Genomic DNA, 25,241 nt, shown 5'->3' on the forward strand with positions numbered 1-25,241 from the left:
TGGGACTATAGGCGTGTGCCATCATGCCTGGCTAATTTTTTTGTATTTTTAGTAGAGATGAAGTTTCACCATGTTGGCCAGGATGGCTTCGATCTTCTGAACTTGTGAGCCACCTGCCTCGGCCTCCCAATGTGCTGGGATAACATGCGTGAGCCACTACTGCTGGTCAACAGTCAAGTATTTAACACATTGACAAGCACTCAAGTACTTGAGGAATTGTAGTAATAGAGGCTCAAACATTTACAGAATACCGAACAATAGCAGCTATCAATAACTAGTGTCCCAGGTACTTGTATATTATCAGTAATCCTCATAATCAATCTCTTGAACATTGAAGGAATTATAATGCTCCATGTGCAGGTGAAAATATCGAGGCCCCGTCAGGTGGACTTGGTTGAAGCTGCGGAATTGCAAACTAGCAGATAGAGGGTGACAGCCTAGAACTGCCTGTGCCCTTTACATCGTATCAGAAGGCCCCTTACTGTTTACATACCAGGCAGGAACTGTGCTGTATTCTTGGAATACCAGGAGGAAAGACTTAGCTTCTATGCTAGAGAACCTCAACTTCTAATGGGGGCATTAGCAGTGAAAAGACAATGATAAGAGATAGAATAATGTAACTATAAGGTGTATATTAGTTTCACAGTGGAGCTGAGCACAGGCTAGTCTCAGGTTAAGGAAAGGTGTTCTGGAGGCAGGGAGATAGCTGAGCTGATTCTGACAGGACTAGTTGAAATTATTGGGGAAAGAATGCAGAAATGGGCATTTCAGAGAGAAAACCTTGAGCCCAGGGACAGAGGTGTAGAATAGAATAGTATATTCAGAGTCTAGAACTGTGCTCTGACATCTGAGACACTAGTACATATGGCTACTTAATTTTAAATTAACTAAAATTAAATAAAAATTTAACATTGATTGTGCAGTCACACCAACCTCATTTTAACTGCTCAATAGGCACGCATGGCTGGTGGCTGCCATACTCGATAGCACTGATACATAGATGTTCTATCATAGATGATAGAACATTTTCATCATCACAGAAAGTCCCTTGGGATAGCACTGGAGGTATTTAATTTGAGATAATAAAATGTAAAATTTTCAAGTACAAACAGAAGAGGATGAAGAGGGAGTGAGGAGGGGCCTAATCATGGAGAGCCTGAAACTGACAGGGAACTGCTGAGCATTTTAAACACAAGGGTGACAAACGGATCTGGATTTTGGAAAAGTCTTTCAGACCTCAGGGTGGAGATCACATCACAAAGCAAGGAAAGGCTTAGATACTACTAGAGACAAAGACAGTTAAATGGATACAAAACCTTGTAGAGATGGAGAGGGAGGAACAGACATAGTGAAAGCGGAGGAGCAATACTGAGTGTAATGAATGAAGAAAGAATCAACAGTCCCCAGGATTATGGGTTGAGCAAATGCATGTGGTTTCCTGTCCTGAGCTATGAAACAGAAGAAAGGAGGTGATTTGAAAGAGGGTAGGAAGGTTGATGGTCCATTCCTGGGCATGTTGCTCTTTTTCCTGTGTCATATTCTAATGGAGATGTCCATGAGGAAACTGGATGCAGGAATCCCAAGACCATATTTTCAAACTACAGTTGTTCCTAATAACTTGGTAGCTACACATTAGCTCACCTGGAGCAATAAACCTTCTATGAACCAAGCACTCCACCATATGGTAAGGTAGTTTTTAAAATGAGGATAAAACTTCCTCTCCTCAGAGGACTTAACAATTTCTAGGAGAAATAGGCAGTACTCTGTATCATACTACAGCTATACCACAATTAAGAATATAAGAAAAGATCAACCAAGGGCTGGGTGAATGAAGACAAGGACGGGAAAGGAAGAATCATGGAAGTTTTCTGGAGGAGACACCATTAGTTCAAGCAAGAAAAGGATGCAGGGGATATCAGTAGACAAGACTGATGGTAGGAAGGGGATTTAGCTAATAACAGATCAATTTTCTTAACGGGTAAGCTAAAAAACCACTGCTCTCTGCTTTTTCTTACCATTATTAAAGAAATCAACAAATGACTTTTCCAAAAAAGAATTAAGAGGCCCTTATATGAATAGAGGTAAAGGAAGAATAAAGGAAGTCACAGAAATCCTGCTGTCTCACATCCAGGCACCCTGTTAATAGGAGGGGCTTGCTAGCACTCTCCAATCCAAGTCACAAGAATATGGGTGAAAGCCCTTTGTGAACCACAGGTGTTTCAGGCCAGGGTCAATTACAATCACCTGATTCAGATCAAAGTCTATATTACATTTAGGAGAAAAAGGATTCTTCTAATTAGAAGGAGAGAAAGCAGACTACGGTTATGCTGTGTCCATTCTTGCCCTTCTCAGATCCGGTTTCCCCTCTGCAGCAGGCACATCATCTTGATCATGCCACTCCCATGCCATTCCTGCCCTCTGTTTAAAATCTATCTGTGGCTTCCCATAGGATAAAGCCACAAATCCTCAACCTGGCAAACCCTCATAATCACAGGTTTCACAGTAAAGAATGCAAGGATACCAAAAATAAGCAGTGCTGGGCCAGCTGATTCTACATGGTGAGGACATTTCCATTTGTTCCCACCTGTTCTGAAGTCTTCCTCTCTCCTATGTGGTTTATGCTACAGTACCCGCCAGATCACACCTGGATCAGGTACTCCATGGATGCTGTGCTCCTGGGTGTGCTTTCAGTGCCTGGCACCACACAGCAACACACACACACACACTCTCACACACTCTTGTGCGTGCACGCGCACACACACACACACACACACCTGTGCCCATAAAAGTCCCATACATACTTCTTCATGATCCAATTCAAACACTGCCTACTCAAGGATGGCTTCTCCTCAACTCTCACCCACTGAACTCCAGGAGTGCAGCAAATCCAACAAATATAACTGAGCACATGGACTCTGCTGGCACCCATGGCACAGAAATGGATAAACAGGGATCACAACATTGGCAAACTCACTGGCTCTCATCCTGAGACTGTCCTGGCATTGCATTCCACCCCAGGATCCTGCCATCCTGATCTGCTTGAGAACATCAAACTTTTGCTCAGCTCTGGGTCTTTGTACTGCTCCCCTGCCCCAAACATGCTTCCCCCTCTCTGTGCCAGGCTAATTCCCTGAGATGGCATGTCTTCTGAAATTCTGCACACTCCCATCACTGCTCCCACCCGCACCATGTTAGGACTTTCCTTTGTTATCCCTAATACCCTGGGCATTCTCTCTCCTGGAACTTACGCCACCAGGTAACAGAAAGTCTGGAGGCCTGAAAACCAGTTACAAGTTGGTAATGGTGGCAAATAACAGAGGAGGACAGAATTTGCAGATTGTTAAGTGTACATGTTTTTGGCTTGAAGACCTGGGCAAAGAGAAGGGAGCGTTTAGGGGAAAGAGTCTCAGAGACAAAGCACGATGTTCAAGAGTTAGGAGGAAGAAAAAGAGAGAGGCAGGAATCTTAGGGAACTAAGACCCAAGAATGGGGACAAACCTTACTGGCAGCCTCACGCATAGAGGGCCCTTTACAACATAATCCTTGTTAAATCCTCAAAGAGTCTTGAGAAATAAAAAGGGACATTTTCTTGGTAGCACCCTACACTCAGCAATATTAGCATGGGTGGAAGGTGGTACCCAGACACTGAACTAACAATGCCGTCTCCCAGGAAGAAATTCCTAATTCATAATGTTTCTGGTTTGTTTTTTGTTTTTTTCCAGAGTGAGGTAAGTTTTCCAGTGTCTCACATCTAGGAAGTACCAGGACGCTATATCTCAAAGACTCCAAGTTGAGTCCTTTCCCATGTGCCATAAGGCCTGAACAGGCTACCTCCTCGAGCACTAGATTCCAGAGGCAGAACCATGAAAGACTTTTATCCTCAGAAAGCCGCCTGTGGAGTTGGGACTCACAACTCACAGCCATGAAATCACTGCCCATTAACCGTTTGCTCTCCTGAGAGTGGAGATCAGCCATCCTCAGTCTTGCCTGCATATCAGTATCACCTGGGGCCACTCAGACCAGGTGAATCATTGTCCAGGGAGGCTGGGCCCAGGTAATGGTTTATTAAGTGTTCTATGTTAAGTTTAAGGTATAACCAAGTGGTTAGGATTACTAACTAAATCAAACCTCTTTACTGACCGATTACATTAGAAAATAAATTCTTTCCAGTATATATCCACGTTTCTCCAAAAACAGCCCCAGCTCTCAAGTCCAAGATTAATACAGGAAAAACCAACTCACGAAAACCCACCCGTCGTGTCCAGCTCTCCACCACTTTGACAGAAGCACCGTCCCAATCGATCAGTGTGAGGTGTGCTTATTTATTCTCACTTCTCTGGCAGATAAGGATTATAGGGATATAAAACTGGAGTGTGCTGTGAAACATTATTTATTAGTGGGCCAGCGGATCCTCATGTGAATCAGGTTTTACGCATTCCATTTTCCACTGAAACAATGGAATGTTACATGGCTAATAATAAGGCACCGGCCTTGATTAAATACCCAATCCATAATTCAATAAAGAGGTTGTGCTGACATAATCAGCAAAGAGAGACCCTTATGAATATCCAAATAAGCCAAAACCTGAAATACCCGAGTCAGCATTCACCCCACAGACGCATATTATTTGTAAAGGGTGCAAAACATTTTTCTTCCAGTACCCACTTCAAGAATTTTATAATTAGCAAAGTTTCATTAGCAGAATAAGACACTTTGTATTCCAAGTGATGGCTTGCCTGGAGTGTTAGGATGCTTTGCTGGGAAATTAACTATTCTGTATCAATTTCTTAAGAAATAATTATGCTCTCAAATTGAATAACAGACTGGCAGTTGGGGAGGTCTGGAATATTCCTAGAAGCTTAGCTCCAGGCTAATTCCTTTCTATTTTGTACTGAACTGCCAATTTTTGATGGCTATTGTCACCCCCCAAAAGGTGGGATCTAAAAGATACCAAGAGGTAAAGTTTCTGTTTAAAGTAGTATTAAAACTTCATATTGCACATACAATTCTAAAACACACACATACTTCAAATGAAGCACATACCTTCTGTAATTCCCTAGGCCAACTTGTTTTTTATAGACACTCTGAATCTTAAAAATGTGTTGTTCGTCTTTTTTTTCCTTCGACCACTAGGAAACTCAGATCCAAATCTGTAACTCACACCAAACAATCAATAGGATCTTACTGCATGATTTTGTCTATTACCGATTTCCTTGTTTCCATCTGAGTTATCTAACATTCCTTACAATGTAGTCATCTTTATAACTCTCCTCACATCATCTCTGTAACAAGGTACAGTATAAAAAAGCACAGTATCTTACTATAAAGTACCACAGTCTACACAGCAATTTGCATATGACTCTGGAAAGTGTATGTGCTAAAGATGTAAATGTGCTGTGGGTTCCTGGAATAGGTAACTGAATACAGAACTTTCTGAAACTCTGGGGCAGGTGGCTACTGCTCCCACAGTGCCCCTCCCTCGGGGCTGATGAAGCCCTCAGGCATTTACTACCTTGTTCTTTGACATTTCTAAGGTAAGAATTTGAAAATATATGACACTTTTATATAAATGTTCTTATCTACACTTTAAAACTAGGGTTAAAAAGAATCCTGAGAAAATAAAGTGAGACCTAATGAAAATAAGCAAGACCAGAATTTGGCCCTCAGCTAATTGCAGTGTTTCATCAAGACCCAGAGAAAATGAGAGCTGTCACTGGGGTAGTCTCACACCTCATTTATGTGTTATCGTCGTCAAAGATGGTGTGGTGTATGTATCTGTGATCTTCAGAAAGACAGTCAAAGTCCCAGTGCTTACCCAGCACATCTACACTGCTTCTCTTTGCCACTCTCTGGTCTTGAGGTTTTCTTTCATTTTTTTTTTTCATTACCAAAAACTGTTCCATTAATCAGTGACTAAAGAAAGAAACCTGGGTCTTGGTCCTGACTTTATTCTTTGCTATGCTTTCCACGTTAACTCACTAAACTACTTCAGTAGGTAGAGCTAATGTTTGTTGCATCTTTACTGTGGACCAGGCACTTTACTACAATAGATCATCTTAAAAATGTTTCTCACTTAATCTTTATAATGATGCCATAGGGAGAGTTATTTTCCTTCAGTTGAGAAATCAGCAATGGAGTCTCAAGAAAAAGCTGACTAATTAGCCTAAGGTCTCAGAGCTTGGAGGAGGGGTGAGGGTAGGGGATAGAAATTCTAATTCAGGTCTGCTGGACACCACTTGACACTGCCTTAGTCAACAGCCTTGCTACCTCTTGTCTCCATGATCAAAATAACCTCCTCCTCTTTCCTCTTGTCCTACCCATTGCAATCTGATTTTCCACCATAAGAACTTAATGGCTGATGTTACAGGAACCTCAACCAAGTGGTTTCCCTGCAAGATATAATAGCTGACATTTAGAAAATCACATCAATGTAGTCTTTCATCAACATTTATCAGAGAAACACAAGTACATGGTTTGCTTTCAATCAAAGTTGCTGAAACCTTGGTCTCAGAGATCCTTCTTTCCCCCAGGGAAGGTAGCAACATAGTTATCTACTTAAATTATTCTGACCTTCCAAGGTCAAGTCCTGTTAGCCCTTCCTAATCCAAAAATAATTAGCGGATAACGGACCCCAGCTTGTTGAGACAGAGAGTTATTTGTAGAAAATTTCTTGACTGGAGCAAATGATTTTGCAGGAATCACTAGCCCTAATAGATTATCCCAGGCTCTTGCCACCTGCTTTCCTGAGCCCCCTGTCATCTCTGACAGTAAAAGGGCAGGCAGGTCACAATGTCGAGCCTAGAGATACAAAGTTGCCAGCACATTGTCACTGGTGATGGTTAGGCCTATGCACCAACCATACGGAAAGGGGACAGGATGGATGGTCACACATCTTCCCAGAAGGTAAACAGGAGCATTCATTAATAAGACAGGCAGGCTTGTCCCAAACTCAAATACAATGCCAGCTCTGAGAAGCATTTCACCATTTGTTAGCTGACAATTGCAAAGGGAAGAAAAAAAAAAACCCCAGAAACAACCATAACAGTCTCTCATGGCCCAAGAGCTCCTGCAGAATACTTGGGAGTGTATGGCAGCTGATGCTAGGACTGAACAGAATTTGGTGTCATGTGGCAGTGCTGAGTGCCTGAGGCACAGTGTTCAAATCAATATTTGTCTCAGGGAACAGGAGCAGGGCCCAAAGAGAGGTCACTTTAGAGCAGTGGTTCTCAAACTTGAGTGTGCATTAGAATCATCTAGAGGGCTTGCTAAGGAAGAGATTCCTGAACCCCACCCTCAGAGTTCTTGATTCAGTAGACGTGGGGTGGGGACTTCAGAATTTGAGTTTCTAATCAGTTTCCAGATAAGGCTGTTCTTCTGGTCCAGGAACCATACTTTTGAGAACACTACCTTAGAAAAGAGAGTTCACAGGAAAGGCAAGTAGGGAAGAAGCCAGCATCAGCTATAACCAACATATGCCAAGTGTTCCTACCTTATAAGGGTGGTCTCATTCAATGCTCCCAATAAAAGTGAAAGCAGGCTTTATAAATCCCATTCTGTAAATGAGGAAACTGAGGTACAGAAAGGTGAAGTGACCTGGTCAAGATCAACATAGCCAGGGAGGGATAGAGCCTGGATCAGAATCCAGGTTTTCAGGACTTTAAGACCACTTGTCTTTCCAAGAAAAAGCTCCAGCCTGAACAGGTGAATCTCAGGAAGACCCACTGGCTCCAGAGCCCACTCTGTCTTCAGGAAAATGCCTGTTCACAACTTTCCCCAGGATACAACAAGTCAATCACTTCCACACATCTTTATTATCCACATCAAATACATCTAAGATGAAATGCACCGAGGAATGCAGCATCCCCTGCCCTGCCACCACCACTCAGAGATCATCCCAGAGCCAGTACAGCGAGGCAGAACTCCATGCAACTCAGATTTGGACTCTGCTGGGGTTCTTGACAGGTAATGTGCTACATTGTTGACCGACAGGCTCCAATAATTTATTCATCTAAAGTGCCGATTTAGGAAGACTTCAGATTTACAAGTGGTTTTGGTACAAAGGACTTCTGATCTAAAGATGAGATTTCAAGTCCATAGTAAGTACTTATTTTCCAGACATAAATTCCCATAATTTACCTTAATTTTAATCTCTTTACCTGAAAAAAAACCAGCTATTCATGCCAGCTACATTGCCTCACAGGATTCCTGAGAGCATAAAGTGACGTGGTGCAAATATGTATATTTTGATGAGTTGTTTGCTGCCATAACAATAAAAAGTATTGTGAATCATGAGTGATGGTAAATACAGGCTAATAAGAAAGGAACTTGCAAATAGGTGTTCTTCATTAGGGACTTCATCCTGGCTTCTCTACTTTGTGATTTGCATTCTGTCAAGACATTAGCTTTCTGGCTATGGTTTCTTCTTCTGAGATATGGAGATGCCTATATTCTGAGATATGGAGATACCGTATTCTGAGATACGGAGAGACCTCACAGTAGAGTGTGTGTGACACACTTTCAGATGGTAGAATTTGTAGGGGATATTTCAATGGTCTTAAATACTCAAACAAATTAGCAATAATTACACCTAAACACAGTCTATATTGGGGTCTTGCTGATCACCAGCCTTCCCTTTACCACTGCCTCATTTCTCGAGGCCCATTATGACTATGGCCTCTTAGAGTCTGCCAAGACAAAGCTCCAAGACCCATGTCGTCCTCCTCTATTGATGGATCAACTTGCAAACAGAAAGTTTAACAGTGTTCTACAACTCATCCTTCAATGGGCTGTACTCAAAGTTCTGTGCACAGACGCCTCCATAACAGTGGTGCCTCAGGGTAAAAATTAATTTTCCATCCTGATCAAAACGTTGGAGCACACCTGGAAGAGCTTATCATATACCATGATGTGTGGATCACTGACTAGTATGGCGTAGCGAGACAGACTTTTGATCCTTGTGGGGTAGTGACGCACTCTTCCTGGGCCACTGAGCTCTAAAATTTTAATCATAGTATGTAGATGATAATACCTACCGCTACTCAACTCCCAGGGTTGAGAAAGATATAAAAAGATAGGATGGAAGTGAAATTAAACAGAGGACCATACTATAAATAACAGCATGGCATGAGCTAATACCACAAATATAATCACTGCTCTTAGGGTCACACAAGAGCACAGTACAGTGATTAAGAGTCTTGTAGCTAAAGTTGGGTGTGGTGACTCATGCCTTAATCCCAGTACTTTGGGAGGCTGAGGCAGGTGGATCACTTGAGGTCAGGAGTTGGAGACCAGCCTGGCCAACATGGTGAAACCCCGTCTCTACTAAACATACAAAAATTAGCCAGGCATGGTGGTGGGCGCCTGTAGTCCCAGCTACTTGGGAGGCTGAGGCAGGAGAATCACTTGAACCCAAAAGGCAGAGGCTGCAGTGAGCCAAGTTAGTGGCTCCGCACTCCAGCCTGAGTGACAGCAAGTGAGACTCCACATCTCAAAAGAAAAAAAAAGAAAAAAGAATGTTGGGCTAAAATAAAAGCACTGCACCTATATATGAGGTTTCAAATCCCCCCCTTCCACTTACTAGATGTATGCCTTTGGGTAAATGACTCAACCTTCCCAGGCCTCAGGTTACTGGACCATGAAAGTGTTAATTGAGTTAACACAAGGAAAGCATTGAGAACAGTGAAAGGAGCACTGTAAGGGTTCAATCAAGGGTGAACTGCTGTTAGCATCACCATCCCCATCAGCAACATCCTTACTCTGTTCTTTCTTACTATAGTACTACAATCTCCCTTCTGTGTTCTCTACCTGCACTGAACCTTCCCATCCTCCTCCAGCAAGAGACAAAGCAACATCGATGACATGTAGGTGGGTGGGTCAGTCCTCCCTTGATGAAAATCCCACAATTTCATTATCATGTGTATTTTTTTTAAATTGAGGTTTTAATTCACATATCATAAAATTTACCATTTTAAAGCGTACAATTCAGTGGTTCTTAGTATGCTTATAAGGTTGTAGAACCATCGCTACAATCTAATTCTAGAACTTTTTTAAATTTTTAAAAATTTTAATCAACAGATAAAAGGTATACAGATTTACAATGTACAATATGTTTTGAAATATGTACACATTGTGAAATGGCTAAACCAAGCTAAACAACATGCATTACCTCACGTATTTATCTTTTGTGTGTGTGTGTGTGGCAAGAACACTTAAACTCTACTATACTCTTAACAATTTGCAAGTACACAGTGTTGTTAACTACAGTCACCATGTTGTAAAAGAGATGTCTTAATCCTCTTCCTAGTGTCTAAGTGAAATTTTGTGCCCTTTGATCAACATCTCCCCAGTCTTCTCCACCACCACCCCCAGTCCCTGGTAACCGCCACTCTGCTCTCTGCTCTATGAGTGTGACTTCCTTAGATCCCACATAGAAGTGAAGTCATGCAGTACTTGCCTCCTTCTGCCTGGCTTATTTCTCTTACATAATATCTTCCAGGTTCATCCACCGCATATGTATTTTCTAAAGCACCAACCAACTTCTCTATTGGTTTTTAGACATATTTCCAAATTTCCACTTTTAATTAATTAGGTAATTAATGAATTTTCACAAACAAATTCCATTAGAATGAGAAACACCACAGTGTAGAGTAAGAACGTGGTCACTTAAGCGAGACTCTGGTTCAGATCCTGGTTCCAGCAGTTATTAGGATACGGCCTTGGCCAAGTTACTTAACCTCCCTATGCCTCCATTTCCTTATCTGTAAAATGGCTATAATAGTGATTCTTAGTTCAGAGGGTTATCCTGTGCTAGGAAGGACTGAACAGAATTCAGTGTTATGGGCAGTGCTAGGCGCTGGAGGCACAGTGTTCAAATCCGTGTTTATCCCAGCTCAATATCTGGGAACAGAAGCAGGGCCCAAAGAGAGGTTACTTTAGAGAAGTGGTTCTCAAACTTGAGTGGGCATTAGAATCATCTGGAGGGCTTGTTAAGAATAAATTGCTCAATCCCACCCCCAGAGAGACAGACCTGTGGTGTTTTTTTCTTTTTTCTTCCCTTTGAAGTTTTCTGCCAACAAACGTTGAAACGCTTCTCAGAGCTGGCCACATACCCGAGTTTGGGACAAGTCTACCTGTCTTTAATGGATGCTCCTGTTTAGTGAGGCCTGAGTGACTTCATGTATGTATGGTGCTGAGAACAGCCGTTGGCATGTGGTAAGCACTCACTAAGTCCTAAATACTTTATTATTAGATGCTTCTCCTGATGCTTCAAAGACAGTGATAAATAAAAGACTCTGATGACTGCTGAAAAAGAAAAGAGCAGTCCCACACCGTGTGAGCCAGATATGGTTCTTCCTCTAACATGCTGTAGCACATGGAAAAGCCCTTTCCCTCTGAGTCTTGGTTAAGAAACAAACTCCATTAACACCTGAGGTGCATACAATTCTTTTACTCAGTCAGCCCCCTTTGCACATCCTCAACTCTCAGTGACAAATTAAAATTCTCCTTCTATCTGAAACCCACGAACCTGAGTGCTCCTGACGGTTGTGTGCCATGCAGACATCCTGGTTCCATGGGAGGCACGTAGAAACACAGTTCCAGCCAGTCCTCAGGAAACCATGGAACACAGCCACAACCATTGAGGGCCCCGGCAACCAAACACTAGAATGCAATCAACACAGTGTCCTGAGGTTTTGCTTATAGACAGATGGGGGGACAAGAGGCTCATTCTCATCCACGTGCCTATTTTATATATGCTAATTAGTAACAGCAGAAAGCGTAATAACTTTGAGTCTTGGGTCTTAGGGTAAAGAATAGAAAATGATTAACAAACAGAAAATGAGTTTCCAAGTTCTACCTTCAATAGGACGTGTGGATATAATATACCCCTGTCTGATTTGGGCTTCTCTATCTCTCTGAATCATGGTGGTGCTACTGTTGACACAGCACTCTGATTCCTTCATTCATCCATCATGCATCCATCAAACATGGAATCTAGCAGAAGTCAGGCAGTGATCCACTGGGTTAAAACAGCAACATAAGGTTCAATATGACTTCCTGTCCTCTTTCTCTTGCTTTCACCCTCCTGAACACAAGGGAGTCCATTCAATACTAAAGGGCACTTATTCCGCCCTCACTAAACATATATTTATTGAGGAAGCAAAGTGCATTAACAATAAAGATACATAACTTTCATGGAATACTTCAGATATACAAGGCTGAGCACTTACATGCACTCTTATTATTTTAAGAATATGCTGGCCTTTTCCCATCATATTCCTGTTTTACAGTGAGGAAAGCTAAGCTGGGAAACAATTAAGTAGCTTCTGCAAGCTGTCATCACTGGAGGTGCTGCAGTTGAGGGCTGAACCCAGTTCTCTCTGAAATCAGAGTCAGGCTCCTAACCAGATCCTGAACTGCTTCCAGACACCAGTCAGGTGGAAAGAACACATGCTCTAAGTCAGATCAGCTGGCATTAGAGTATCTCCTAATTGTGTGACTTCAGGCCAGTTTTCTGGTCCATGAAATGGCATTAAAGAAGAGAGTTGTGAGAATTTAAGGAGATGCGCACTTGGAATCCCTATGAGTAGTTCACCAACCCAATGATTGGTGGCTAATACTAGAAGTAGTCTAAGGGCCCAACTCTGTAGGTAGGCAGTGTGGCTTCAAATTTTCCTTAAAAAATAATTATGCAAACTCAAATATGCCAGACAAAAAATAGTACATGTATGAATATATAGATAAATTGTGGAGAATGAAAACACGTGAGGAAACAGAAAGCAGTCAGTATTGTGAGAATGGGGTGGGGATAGAGAGTAGGAGGAAGGGGTGGGAGGGCAGGATGATGAAGGGCCAAGGAATGTTTTGAAAGTGATGGATGTTTCGTAACCTTGATTGTGGTAACAGTTTGATAAGGTATACACATAAATTTGAGTCAAGATGTCTCAAAATGTGGACTTTAAAAATGTACAATTCATTGCATATCAATTCTACCTCCAAAAAGCTGTTCTTAAAAAAGCATTTCTGGCGCATGAGCAAGTAGTCTCTGTTGAAGGTGGAGCCAGTGTTAGCTACATTAGCTCAGTGTGGCCATCCTCACCATGGTACAATACCCAGAGCTGGACATGAGGCTGCCAAGCTACCTTTTTGGCAAATTTCTCTTTTCTTTCCTTGTTCATCACGAAGCAGGAGATGACCTGGCAGTGAGTGTGGGAGGCAGGTGGGCTCTTGGTAAGCCAGGAAGATTAGCAAACATGATTGGACCATCTATTGAAGTCCTGGACAGCATAATAAGGAGAGGCTTTGGTTAAAGAAAGGGCTTTAATTATTCTTGGTCTTAGCTGAACACCGGTGTTGGCAATTCTGTTTAATTAAGGTCATTTTTGTCACTTGAGTCACTGGGCACCTTTCAAAGGATCAACCACACTAAGTGGCAATGAAGACCCCAGAATATTACAGTTGCCACAACAAAGGCAATTGTTAACACAAATCAGAAATTAAAAATATTTCTCACTTGCAGGTATATCACAATGAGAATCAGTAATGCCAATACTGATTTTTGCTTGTGCAATTCAAAACTTAGCCTTTATGTAGTTTGAAAATTTACTTTTACTTGGTATTTGAAAGCAAGAAACACCTATACATGATAATAACTGAGATTAGTAATAATAGAGGCCAATGTTTTCTGAAGATTTATCATATGCCAGGTACTTCCTAAGTGCTTTGTGGATCCATTTGACCCACACAGCAAACCTATTAGGGAGATTGCCATCAAAATCCCCCTTTTAGAGATGAGGATGTAGAGGCACAGAAAGTTCGATAACTTGGTCAGATGCGGTGGCTCATGCCTATAATCCTAGCACTTTGGGAGGCCAAGGTGGGCAGATCACTTGAGATCAGAAGTTCAAGACTAGCCTGGCCAACACGGTGAAATCCCATCTCCACTAAAAAAAATCCAAAAATTAGCTGGGTGTGGTGGTGTGTGCCTGTAATCCCAGCTGCTCTGGTAGTTGAGGCATGAGAAGCGCCTGATCTTGGGAGGTGGGGGTCGCAGTGAGGCAAAATAGTGCCACTGCACTCCAGCTGAGACGACAGGGTGAGACTTCTCTCAAAAGAAACAAAAAAAAGAAACTTCAATGACTTGACTGAAACCACATGATGAAATGTAGCATTTTAACTACTAACAACAGCTGTTGTTTCTTTAGCTCCTAGTATGTACCAGAACATTGCGAAGCACTATATGTATTTTCTTTTTTAAAATGGGCATTAAAGCCACAACATGAACTAGGTACAATTATTCTCGACTTACAAATGCAGAAATCGAAGCTTTGAAATATTAAGTAATTTACCCAAGGTCTCACAGTTAAATAGCAGTAGAGCCAAATTTTAGTGCCAGATTCATCTAATTCCAAATCCATGAACTACTCAGGAGAGCACGTGGTTTTACATCCCCTTTGGTATGTTCCTCTTCTCCTCACCCCAAGTCAGTAAGTTCCATTATTCACACATGACGACAGACACAAAAAGGCTGAAGAAGACAAAACATTTGCTTAATTTCACTTGCATGTTTTAGAGTCAGTTATTTTTAAAACCCGGGGAATGTAATCTTGCTCATAGGAAATGCTTTGGAAGGCAATAAAGTAGATTAAATTAAAGTGTGGTTTGATGGTGATGATTTAGCAAACTGCGGTGGTGTTAGTAAAAATGAAATAGAAGATCTCTTTGCACATTATCTCCCTAAAGAGCATCACATAGGAAACACTCTTTGCACATAAAATAATGAGAATATATACATATAATAAACATAAACTACAATATATGAAAATATGCTTCTTCCATAAACTCTGTCTGCCAAACCTCCAATAAGGTGGAAGGATATTAAAATATGAGCTGGAAAAAAATGACAAGGGTTATAAGCAGCTTCTAGCTTCGGTTTGAAAATAAAACCAACTCATTAACATTTTCTCCCTTCTGAGTGTCTATGCACTGTACATTTAGAAATCACCCACCCTGTGACAGAGTAAGGGATGCAGATTTGAAGGAATGGTGCTGCCCTCAAGGAAAATTCGCAGTGTAGCAGCGAAGAGAAACAGGGTCTTAGAGCAAGAGAATTAAATAGAACGTAATGAAGCCTCTCAAAACCTTCTTACAATATTTAGAATAAAAGCCAGAATGCTGGACATCCTCCTGCTCTCAGCCCTGGCGCACTAAGTCTAGAGACTCATCTCTCGCCACTCTCACTATATTCCAGGAACGGGCTTCTCTTAATCCCTCAATCACCAAACTTTCTCCTTTGCATTGGCTGTTCTGTCTACCTGGAATGCCCCCCTCCATCCATATCCTGACTTCTCTCTCTTTCTTCCTCTCTCCCTCCCCTCTCCCTCTCTATCACACACACACACACACACACACACACACACACACACACGCATTAACTTTTCCTGGGAGAGTAAAGGAAGGATTCCAGAGGAAGTGACATGTAAGCTGAAATCTGAAGGGGGAGATCAGATGATTAGGTGTTTCAAAGGAGAGAAAAAGGAAAGGCAAGACAGAAAGAGGACCAGCAGGTGAAAAAGCACAGCGCATTAGGAGTACAGAAGGAAATGTGGAGCACTGAGTGTGTCTCGTGTGGAATAAGACAAAAAGCACAAGTTGGGGGCCCAGATTCCAAAGTCAGGGTCTTGCCTATCAAGGTCAGCAGCTTGCAATCAGAGGTATGCATCATTGGAAGCCCCAGGGCACTGGTCTTATAAACATTTGTTTTTAAAGAAAAAACCTCTGGGCCCGGCATGGTGGCTCATGCCTATAATCCCAGCAATTTGAGAGGCCCAGGAGGGTGGATCACCTGAGGTCAGGAGTTCGAGACCAGCCTGACCAACATGGAGAAACCCCATTTCTACTAAAATGCAAAATTAGCCAGGTGTGGTGGCGCATGCCTGTAACCCCAGCTACTCGGGAGGCTGAGGCAGGAGAATCACTTGAATTCAGAAGATGGAGGTTGCGGTGAGCCAAGACTGCATCATTGCACTCCAGCCTGGGCAACAAGAGAGGAACTCTACCTCAAAAAAATAATTAAAAATAAAAAGTACAGAAGCAGAATGCTTGTGGCTTCATTAAGAAAAAACCTCTGGGAACTGCATAGAGGAGAGTCTAGAATTTTTCAGACAGGAAACTGAGGCTGGGGGAAGGGAAAAGACTTGTGTCACAGCATGTGACTCCACATCAACTCCACACCTGAAGGCTCTGGTAAGTGTCTTTATTACCTTGTTAAGGAGTCCACTCTGAAATTGAATTAAAAGAATAGGCTTCCTGCAGCTTTTAATAACTTCTCTTATTAAAGAAAAATTTCTAATTAATAATGTATTTTAAAAAGGAAGATCAACTAGTAGGCACCTTAAAAAACCCACACAGGGACTTCAGCAAGGGTAGCAGGGCTGTCTCTCCCAGAGGCAAGACCACATGCGGCCTGTGCCAGAGAGGTGCAAACAGCTGGAGAGAAGCGGTGCTTTGTCACCTTTACTTAAAGGGCTTCTTGGGAGGTGGCAGCTGGCTTTCCTACTGATGAAAACTGTATCACACTGGGGCAAATGTAACCATAGTCATGACAACTATGAGAAAGGAAGAGGACCGCGGGCTATGCATGGGTCATTTCTTCTAAGTCTTCCGGTACGAGAACAATTCCAGCTACAGAGAAATCACGGATCATCTACAGGGCAATGAAGAAGTTTGGGAAATAAAACTGCTGCTACCAAACATTCAGCAGTGTGAAAAGTAAAGATGACAAGAGCTGAAGACAGAAGTCCGGGGCCAACTGCAGCCCAATGACCAGCTCTGTGACCTTGAGTCAATCATTCTTACCTCTGTAAGTCCAAGTTTCCTTGGCTGTCAAATGAGCTGAGTGATCAGGACTTAACAGGATGGTTTTAAGGAGTAAGTAATATCAACGCACATGAAGAGTATCCAGCCTGATACCAAGCAGTCCTAAGAAATCCAGCCTGTGAAAGGGCCAAATGAGCCAAGCTGCATAAGCTGTAGTACATGAGCATGGGACCGAGTGATCCCAGTCTCTCAAATATCATCACCATCAATGTCATGGCCTAAAAGAACTATGTAACTCAAACGAATATTCCATTTAATCAAGTCCTTATTTCAAATTCAATCATCAGAATGAATTTAGGCAGGGAACTTTGCCTCTTTCTGTTTACTGTCCCCTCACCGGACTGAAATTACTGGGGACTATACTCCTGTCTCTTCCTTACCATCTTAAGCCTTTTCGGAGATATGGTTCTATAGCCCTTTATCCTGAAGACAGCCTGGTTGCATCAATTAATGTTCTTCCGCTGATAAAAAACATTCACTCAACACCGATTTACTGAGCACATACTATGTGCCAGGTGCTGTTCTAGGCATGGTGGGTAAAATCAACATGGTCTCAGTTCTCAGTTTTATTCTCAAGAATAAAACATGCCTATGGGATGTCTATGGGAGGGCAAGTGGGGTAGTAAGCAGTGATTAATCTCACAAAGAAACAAAAATCCAGTCTTGGTGCTATGTCTTATGTAGTATATTGGTTAAGAGCATGAAGCGTGGAGGCAGAGAGCCAGGGTTCAAATCTGAATCTGTTGCTTCCCACTCTATGGCTTGGGGTAAGTATTTTAATCTTTCTGGGCATCAGTTTCCTGATAGGGGTGTGATGACATCTAAATGAGTTAATGTACGTAAAGCCCTTGGGACAGAGCCTGGAACTTAATAATAAGAACTAAAATAAGTGCTACTAAAACTTTTATAGTTTTATTTGACCAGCCCCACAGTGATTTCACTTATAATTTTGCAAGTAAATGTTTGAGGATGAGAATCAATAAATTAGCAAGGTTGTAGAGTTAAAAACAACTCATGTTAATAAAGTTCTGTTACATTTTGTACTTACTTTTGTACATTGGAAAGCTCCAATTTACAAAACATTTTCATGCAAAATTCTTACTTAATAGTCAAAAATGTACCCTGTTTCAAAATTCATGCAAAAACGCATGCCAAGACTGTTCTAACAACTGTGGATTCAGCGTGAACAAGAGACAAAAACCCCGCCCTCATGGAGCTTCCGTTCTAGAACAGAGTATTTTCTCCCAAGCTCTTATAATTGTAATTAATTATTTGAATAATCATTAGCTGGCTGTCTTTCATATTCAACTGGAAGATCTAGGAGAATAGGGATCAGTTCTGTGGTCGCTCCACAGCCTAGCACAGAGCCTGAAACCTAGCAAGTTTAATTCTACAAGAATTTAGATGAAGGATGAATAAATGCATACATGCATGCATGTATGCATGAATTTTAAATTTTCTACAGTATCTTACACAGACTAAGTAATTTAAAAAATAGGTGCAGAAACAGGAAAGTATTGAAGCTTCTATCATCAGAAGTTCAAGTAATTCACCATCTTAAAGGATTCCCTACAATCTCTTATGTGTGGTGTACATATTTCTGCCAAGCAGACGTATTGCAGAACAAATCACAAGATAGCAATTATCTCCCCCAATATTCCTATAAATAGTTGTAGGCAGCCCTCTACCTCATTCTTGTTTCATTACTGAGTTTCTGGGCTGAATTTGAAAGGCAGATTTTTTTTTAAAGTCTTGGCAATTGAGAGGCTATAGTTGGCTTCTAGAGACTGTGTTTGCAGGTGCAAAAAAAATATATTTTGCTTCCATAAAAAATACAAGGGGGTCAGGTTGGATTCCTTTGAATGTGTGGCCTTACATTTTTAATTTTATTTTTCTGAATTTTTGATGAGGACAGATTTTGTTGGTCTGCTGCCCATTTTAATAGCACATTGGAATTTGGCAGTTCCACTTGGGAATCCATTGAAATGCAAAGAGAGGCCAGGTCTGTAACTAAGATCCCTTTACCTGCATTCACTCTGGAATTAGAGAAAATGGAAAGTGGAATTAACCATTAAATTACCAGCTGAATTAGAATTAGAAATTGTTAAAGTGAGAAGATTTGCTCACTGAAATACTAATTCTGAACTGGAGGCTTCAAAAAATAAGATATAGTAGCTCCACCCTCCATTTGGATCAGCACTTTACAGTTTAGAAAGCATTTTCACATCCATCCATTATTTCATTGCAACCTCCCTGAAACCCTATAATTAAGTTATCACACTGGTACCAATTATTTTTCCATACAAATCAGATCATGTAATTTCCCTTCTTTAGTAAGTTCAGAGGGGTCCTGTTGTACTCAGGACAAAGTCCAAAATCAAGGCTCCCACATCTGAACTTATCCCACCTTCACAGCTATGTCTTCTGTGATGCATTCATTCTCTGGTAATTAACATACAGGCACAGTTCTAGCTTACCAAATTTTCCAGTACAACAAAGGAGAACAGTCACTTCAGATGAATGCATGTTAGTAACTCCTGAAAGAAAGAGGGTTTAAGTTGAAATCTAATCACTAGATTCTGAGTTAGGCAGATGACATGTGGAGCAGTAGACTGGGGTATAAGGCAGAGGTGACGGAGTAGGAGCAAACAATGGGAACACAAGAAACAGCCACATACAGGATCATTGCCCCATGATCTTTCATACCTCCAAGTTTTGGACAATCTAACAGAAAGATCCCTTCATTCTTTCTCCACTAGATAAACTCATTAATCCTTCAGATCCCCTCTCAGTTATCATTTCTCTCTGCTTCCTCAGCTTCTCCATTAAGCTTTGCTTTTGCTTGTACATTTCTTCCAATTGAACCATAAGCTCTCTGGGGACAAGAAAAGTGAAGTGTGGGTTTAATACACAGTGGGTAGGCAGAGCAGGGACCAAGTGCCCAACACAGAAAGTAGGGGGGGCCTTGGTGAGTGGGAAGCAGGTCACAGATGAGCTGCCATGACTCTGCCCATCCCTGCCACTGCTCTCAAAAATGGCATGTGTGATAGTGACAGCCAAATGAAAGCCCACCTGGATTATGCTCTAAGCTAAACTGACCATGAACTAATTGGCCAGTGGGGGTCATTGTAAAGGCCCTGCTTCACAGTGGAGAACAGGTTCATGAGTGATTTATCCGTGATAGGGCTTATTGCCTTTGTGACGTCTGCACTGGACTGCACTCTCTCTATTCCAACCCAAGCCCATACCTGTGTTTTCCAACTGTTCTGTCTCTTAGAGCCCATTTGCTTGAAAGACATGCAAACTGTACCAGTTCTGGACAAATGGCCTAGAAAAGGAGCTAAGGCTTCTTTGATGTGGCTCAACCTCTTCCTAGAGTAGCATTTTTTGTTTGTTTTGTTTGAGACAGAGTCTCACTATGTTGCCCAGGCTGGAGTGCAGTGGTGCAATGTCGGTTCACTTCAAACTCTGCCTCTCGAGTTCAAGAGATTCTCCTGCCTCAGCCTCCCGAGTAGCTGGGACTACAGGTGTGCACCTCCATGCCCGGCTTATTTTTGTATTTTTAGTGGAGATGAGGTTTCACCATGTTGGCCAGGCTGGTCTTGAACTCCTGACCTCAAGTGGTCTGTCCACCTTGACTTCCCAAAGGGCTGGGATTACAGGTGTGAGCTACCATGCTCGGCCTAGAGTAGAGTTCTTTAAAAAATGCCAGCAGATTCTTTATTTCATATGAAATCATATCTGGAAGCAGCTTTTTGTTTGTTTGTTTGCAATTTTGGTAACTTGGAAATCCCCAAATCTAAAAATAGATAAAAGTGCAGTTCTTTTGAAATGGGAGTGGGGTTATAGGAACCAGTTACTCAGGCTCTCCCCTGATCTCCCACTCCTACACAGACCCTAAGGCATCTCCACAGACCTAAGCTTCCACAGAACACAAAATCAAAACACTGGTCTAGACAAAAATAAATAAATAATCAAAAGACAGGTCTAGATAAACTCTGAAGAGTTGACATCAGCTGGTCTATCAGATTAGCTCTCAGTTTGGATCTGAAATATCAAAGAAGACAGATTTGGCATCACCTGGGTTTGATTCCTGATGTGGCATGTATTCAATAGCATGGTCTTAAAGGATGCCATCTCAGCTTCCCAGAGCCTCAGTTTCATTATATGTATGGTATAAATTGTAATAAAGACTGTTGGACTTGTCCTGAGGATTAGATTAAAATGTATGTAAAGTATTTCACATAACATGTAAACAACAAATATAAGGTGAATTAGCAATTGTGATTACAGTTGAAGTGCTATTTATTATTGCCATTTACTTTGACTAAAGTATTCTCTAGCACTTTGTGGTCACTTGTAGGCCTGGAAGCCTTTGAAAATAACAATTCTAGGCAGGTACGGTGGCTCACACCTATAATCCCAGCACTTTGGAAGGCCAAGGCGGGCAGCTCACCTGAGATTGGGAGTTCGAGACCAGCCTGTCCAACATGGAAAAACCTTGTCTCTACTGAAAATACAAAATTAGCCAGGCGTGGTGGTGCATGCCTGTAATCTCAGCTACTTGGGAGGCTGAGGCAGAAGAATCGCTTGAACCTGGGAAGCAGAGGTCATGGGGCAAGTCGAGATCATGCCATTGCACTCCAGCCCGGGCAACAAAAGCACAAAAGCAAAATTTCATCTCAAAAAAAAAAAAGAAAAAAAAAAAAGAAAAAGAAAAATGACAATTCTTCTTCAACCTCCACCTCCATCAAAATACCAAAAGCAATATTAATTTTAAAGAACTTTCAGCACAGGGCTAAAAGATGATTGAAACAGTTTCTCAGATGAGCCACTCACCTTTGGAAAATAAGGCTGTTTCGTGGGGAATTAAAGCTCACCCATTTGAGAGTGTTAATGGAATTCCAGTGAATAGGGCTCTTCTCTGGAGGCATGGGCATCCTTTGTTTGTTCTGCAGTAATAAACTGCAGCACTCCTGTTATCAGAGGCGTAAAGGGGAGGCCCATCTGCACCCACACAAAGGAGAGCATTCCTGAGACCAATCTAATGAGAGGCAGGGTCCCTGTGAGCCTTGGAAGCCAAAACACCTAGGGACATATGGTTTTCTGAAAGTCCTACCCCAGCAATAATTGGCTAATTTATTCTTCCTTTTACACACACACCTCAAATACTTATTGAACACCTGGTAGTGAGTCTAGAGCAGTGGATAAAATAGGCAGTCTCTGCTCTCTGAACTTAGCCATGGGGTCAGAAAGATTCTCACCACCAGAGTCTGGAGAGGTAGACAGAAGATAGCAGAATCACAGTTACTGAGGAGAGAAGTACATTTTTATAAAAATGTGGGCTATGAGATCAGCAGTTTTACTTACTTTAAAATAGAACTGAGAGTGATTCATCAACTACTATGTATCAGAGACTTCGTAGGATGCATAAATACATCATCTCATATAATTTTCACAACAACACTAGGCTAGGTATTATTTTTTTCGTTTATAGATGAGAAAACTGATGCTCAAAAGAGGCAAAATTCCTTGCTCAGGATCACATAGCTAGTAAGTAGCAGACCTGAGACTGTCGGATCTCAAAGTTGACGCTTTTTTTTTTACTAGGGCTTGCATCTCTAGCAAACAGGCTTAACAAACCTAATTTCATTAATATGTACAATGTCTCCTAGTACATTCAAACAGTATAGACCAAATGACTGCCGCAAAGAGAAATTAGTGGATCTACATTTAGAAACCACATGTTTTTATTGGCTCTTCTCTTCCTCTCTCTCTTTTAAATGCTCTCTCCAATACCAATTCGCTTTATTCTTTTCAATGAGCATTTGTCTAATTTAAAGTCAATGAAAAATAATGTACATTTTTCAACAAGTTTACATTAAGCCCTGCAAAAGTGCTTATATGCTATTTAGTGCTAAGGGTGCTGGAGCACGGAACACATTTGAATTTGTCTGTAATTGAATTCCAGCGGGGTTAGCAGGAAGCTGGCTTTGTAATTTCAGTAATTTAGGGAACCAAGAGCTTGTTAGAAAGGCTTTGGAGGAGAAGTGGAGGGAGGCAGGGAGAATAGGAGGGAGAAGGTTAGGAAAGCATGCTTAGTAAAGAATATCATCCTCCACAGCCTGCAGCAGGAAAGGAGATGGTATCTCCATCTACCAGGCAGGACTGCACTTGGCAGTCAAAAGATCTAGGTTTTATTTCCAGTTCCACAAATTCCTAGCCCTCACTACCTTGTTGGTAAAGATTTGTTACATGGAAACAGTCTATGATTTTATTTAAAAAGGCAGTGACATAACAGCACTGGGCTTATTTTTACCTTTCTTTTATACATAAGTTAAAATCTCAGGATGCCCGTCCCTTCTCCTCCTCTCTTCCGATTTGTTCTTCTTACTGAACAAATGGGTGCCATTTACACCAGGCTGGGGTTAATGATTCTTTCTTTTGCTCAAAAACTGAGTTGAAGCTTAGGTCTGAGTTTCACACTGTTTCTCTTGCTTCTGAAACTACATGTTAAAATCCAGATCCTTTTGGTTCTTTCGCTGGCTAGTGTTTATATACTAGAACTGAGCAAGAGGCTTCATCAAGAGGCAATATGTAAAAACAGAAAAGGACACAGGGGTTTTGAAGTCAGAAAGACCTGGAGTTAAACCCTGATTTAGCCCTTTTCAGCTTATGTGTAAAACAAGGTATTATGCCATGTGTAAGATGTGTGACACATCCCAGGCACTTAAATGACAAACACACTCACTTCCTTACTTCCTTACTTGAGACGGAGTTTCACTGTTTTTGCCCAGGCTGGAGTACAATAGCACAGTCTCGGCTCACTGTAACGTCCGCCTCCCAGGTTCAAGCAATTCTCCTGCCTCAGCCTTCCAAGTAGCTGGGATTAAAGGCGCATGCCACCATGCCTGGCTAATTTTTGTATTTTTAGTAGAGACAAGATTTCACCATGTTGTTCAGGCTGGTCTAGAACTCCTGACCTCAAGTGATCCGCCCACCTTGGCATCCCAAAGTGCTGGGATTACAGGTGTGAGCCACTGTGCCCGGCCCACACTCACTTTCATTATTGACAAATAGCTTTTGCTCCAGACATCACAAAAATGTAGATGATAAAACTTTGAACCTTTCAGTTCATGAGTTCCCCTAAAAAGAGCAGAAAATACTTTCATGTGCATTTATAAAAAATGATATAATAAACTACTGTAATTAATATCTATTTCCTTTCAAAGAGAACTCAACTGCCTCTCTAGATAGTAACTTCTTCCAGCAAGGTGTCAAGTGCTGGGATGGGATATGTATTCATATCTTAAAGGGCTTGATTCTTACAAGTTTAATAAAGGCTCAGTTCACAATAAGTTGATGGCTGGTTTGAAATACCACATCTTCTCACTCAGAGGTGAGTGTTGAACAATGAGAACACATGGACACAGGGAGGGGGGCACTACACACTGGGGTCTTTTGGGGGTAACAGGGGAGGGATGGGGGGTGGGGAGTTGGGGAGAGATAGCATGGGGATAAATGCCAGATATAGGTGAAGGGGAGGAAGGCAGCAAATCACACTGCCACTATGTTGCATATATCTTGCATGTTCTTCACGTGTACCCCAAAACCCAAAATGCAATTTTTAAAAAGTGTCTACAAAGATCAGACCTTGAAATAGGCAAAATGACCTTCCTGGAACCCAAGCTGGGAAAATACTTCCTGTGTTAGTTTGCCTTGCCCTAAAGCAGACCCTGAAATAAGGATTCTAACACAAGTAATTTATTTGGGAGATGCAAGGAACACTGTCAGGGGAGTGAGGAAGTGATACAACATAGAGAAAGTATCCATAAAAGGTGCACCATTAAGCAAGATGCCAGGAAATGGCATAAAACACACTCCTCAGAATTTTGATTTCCAAAGGGTGAGGGAACTGGGGTATCTATACACTAATTACCAAAAGTCATATATCAAGGGCTGCTCCCAGGTGTGTCAAGAACCTTAAACATCTGACCTATGCTCAGGATCAGCAGTGGCCTTCCTCAGTTTTAGGGAAGCCAGCCCAGAAATGCAGCTATGAGCAGTTAGTACTGGAATGACAAGAACCAAGGGATACAGTGAGATATGAGCATCTGAGCCCCTTTTAAATGAGGTTTCTTGTTTAGGTACTACAGATCACACTGTTCCCTTAGGAACAACACCCTGACTACCTCACCTGGCTTATTCCTCCTTATTCTTCAGCAGCTGTTTCCTTAGGCATATATGTAGCATTCCACTAAAACTATCTGTACCTCATCCATCTCTGTAGTTGAAGCATCTAAAATAGTATCTATCTGGCACATGATAAGTGCTGAATATTTTTTTTTTTTTTTTGAGACAAAGTC

At 41.7% G+C, this 25,241-nt stretch overlaps 1 protein-coding gene across 39 annotated transcripts in view; it reads right to left on the bottom strand.

Moving 5' to 3' along the window:
• The window catches only part of DAB1 (DAB adaptor protein 1), a 1,273,242-nt gene that overhangs the window by 186,808 nt on the left and 1,061,193 nt on the right, over window positions 1–25,241 (bottom strand). For 3 of the 39 annotated variants that reach the window (XR_013520113.1, XM_078331990.1, XM_078331964.1), the window contains exon 1: window positions 11,525–12,696. The exons of 30 other annotated variants lie outside the window; for them this stretch is intronic. Coding sequence is in view for 8 of the 9 variants with exons in the window: in XM_078331990.1 (XP_078188116.1) it covers window positions 11,525–11,636 (112 nt within the window). In the remaining variant the exon portion in view is untranslated. Of the gene's footprint in view, window positions 1–11,524; window positions 12,703–25,241 lie in introns of those variants that run through there. 6 more of the 39 variants (XM_054236313.2, XM_078331989.1, XM_078331976.1 and 3 more) reach the window with 5 other exon arrangements.

Source organism: Callithrix jacchus, chromosome 7, assembly GCF_049354715.1.
Source record: "Callithrix jacchus isolate 240 chromosome 7, calJac240_pri, whole genome shotgun sequence".
In the NCBI taxonomy this organism is placed as follows: Eukaryota; Metazoa; Chordata; class Mammalia; order Primates; family Cebidae; genus Callithrix; species Callithrix jacchus.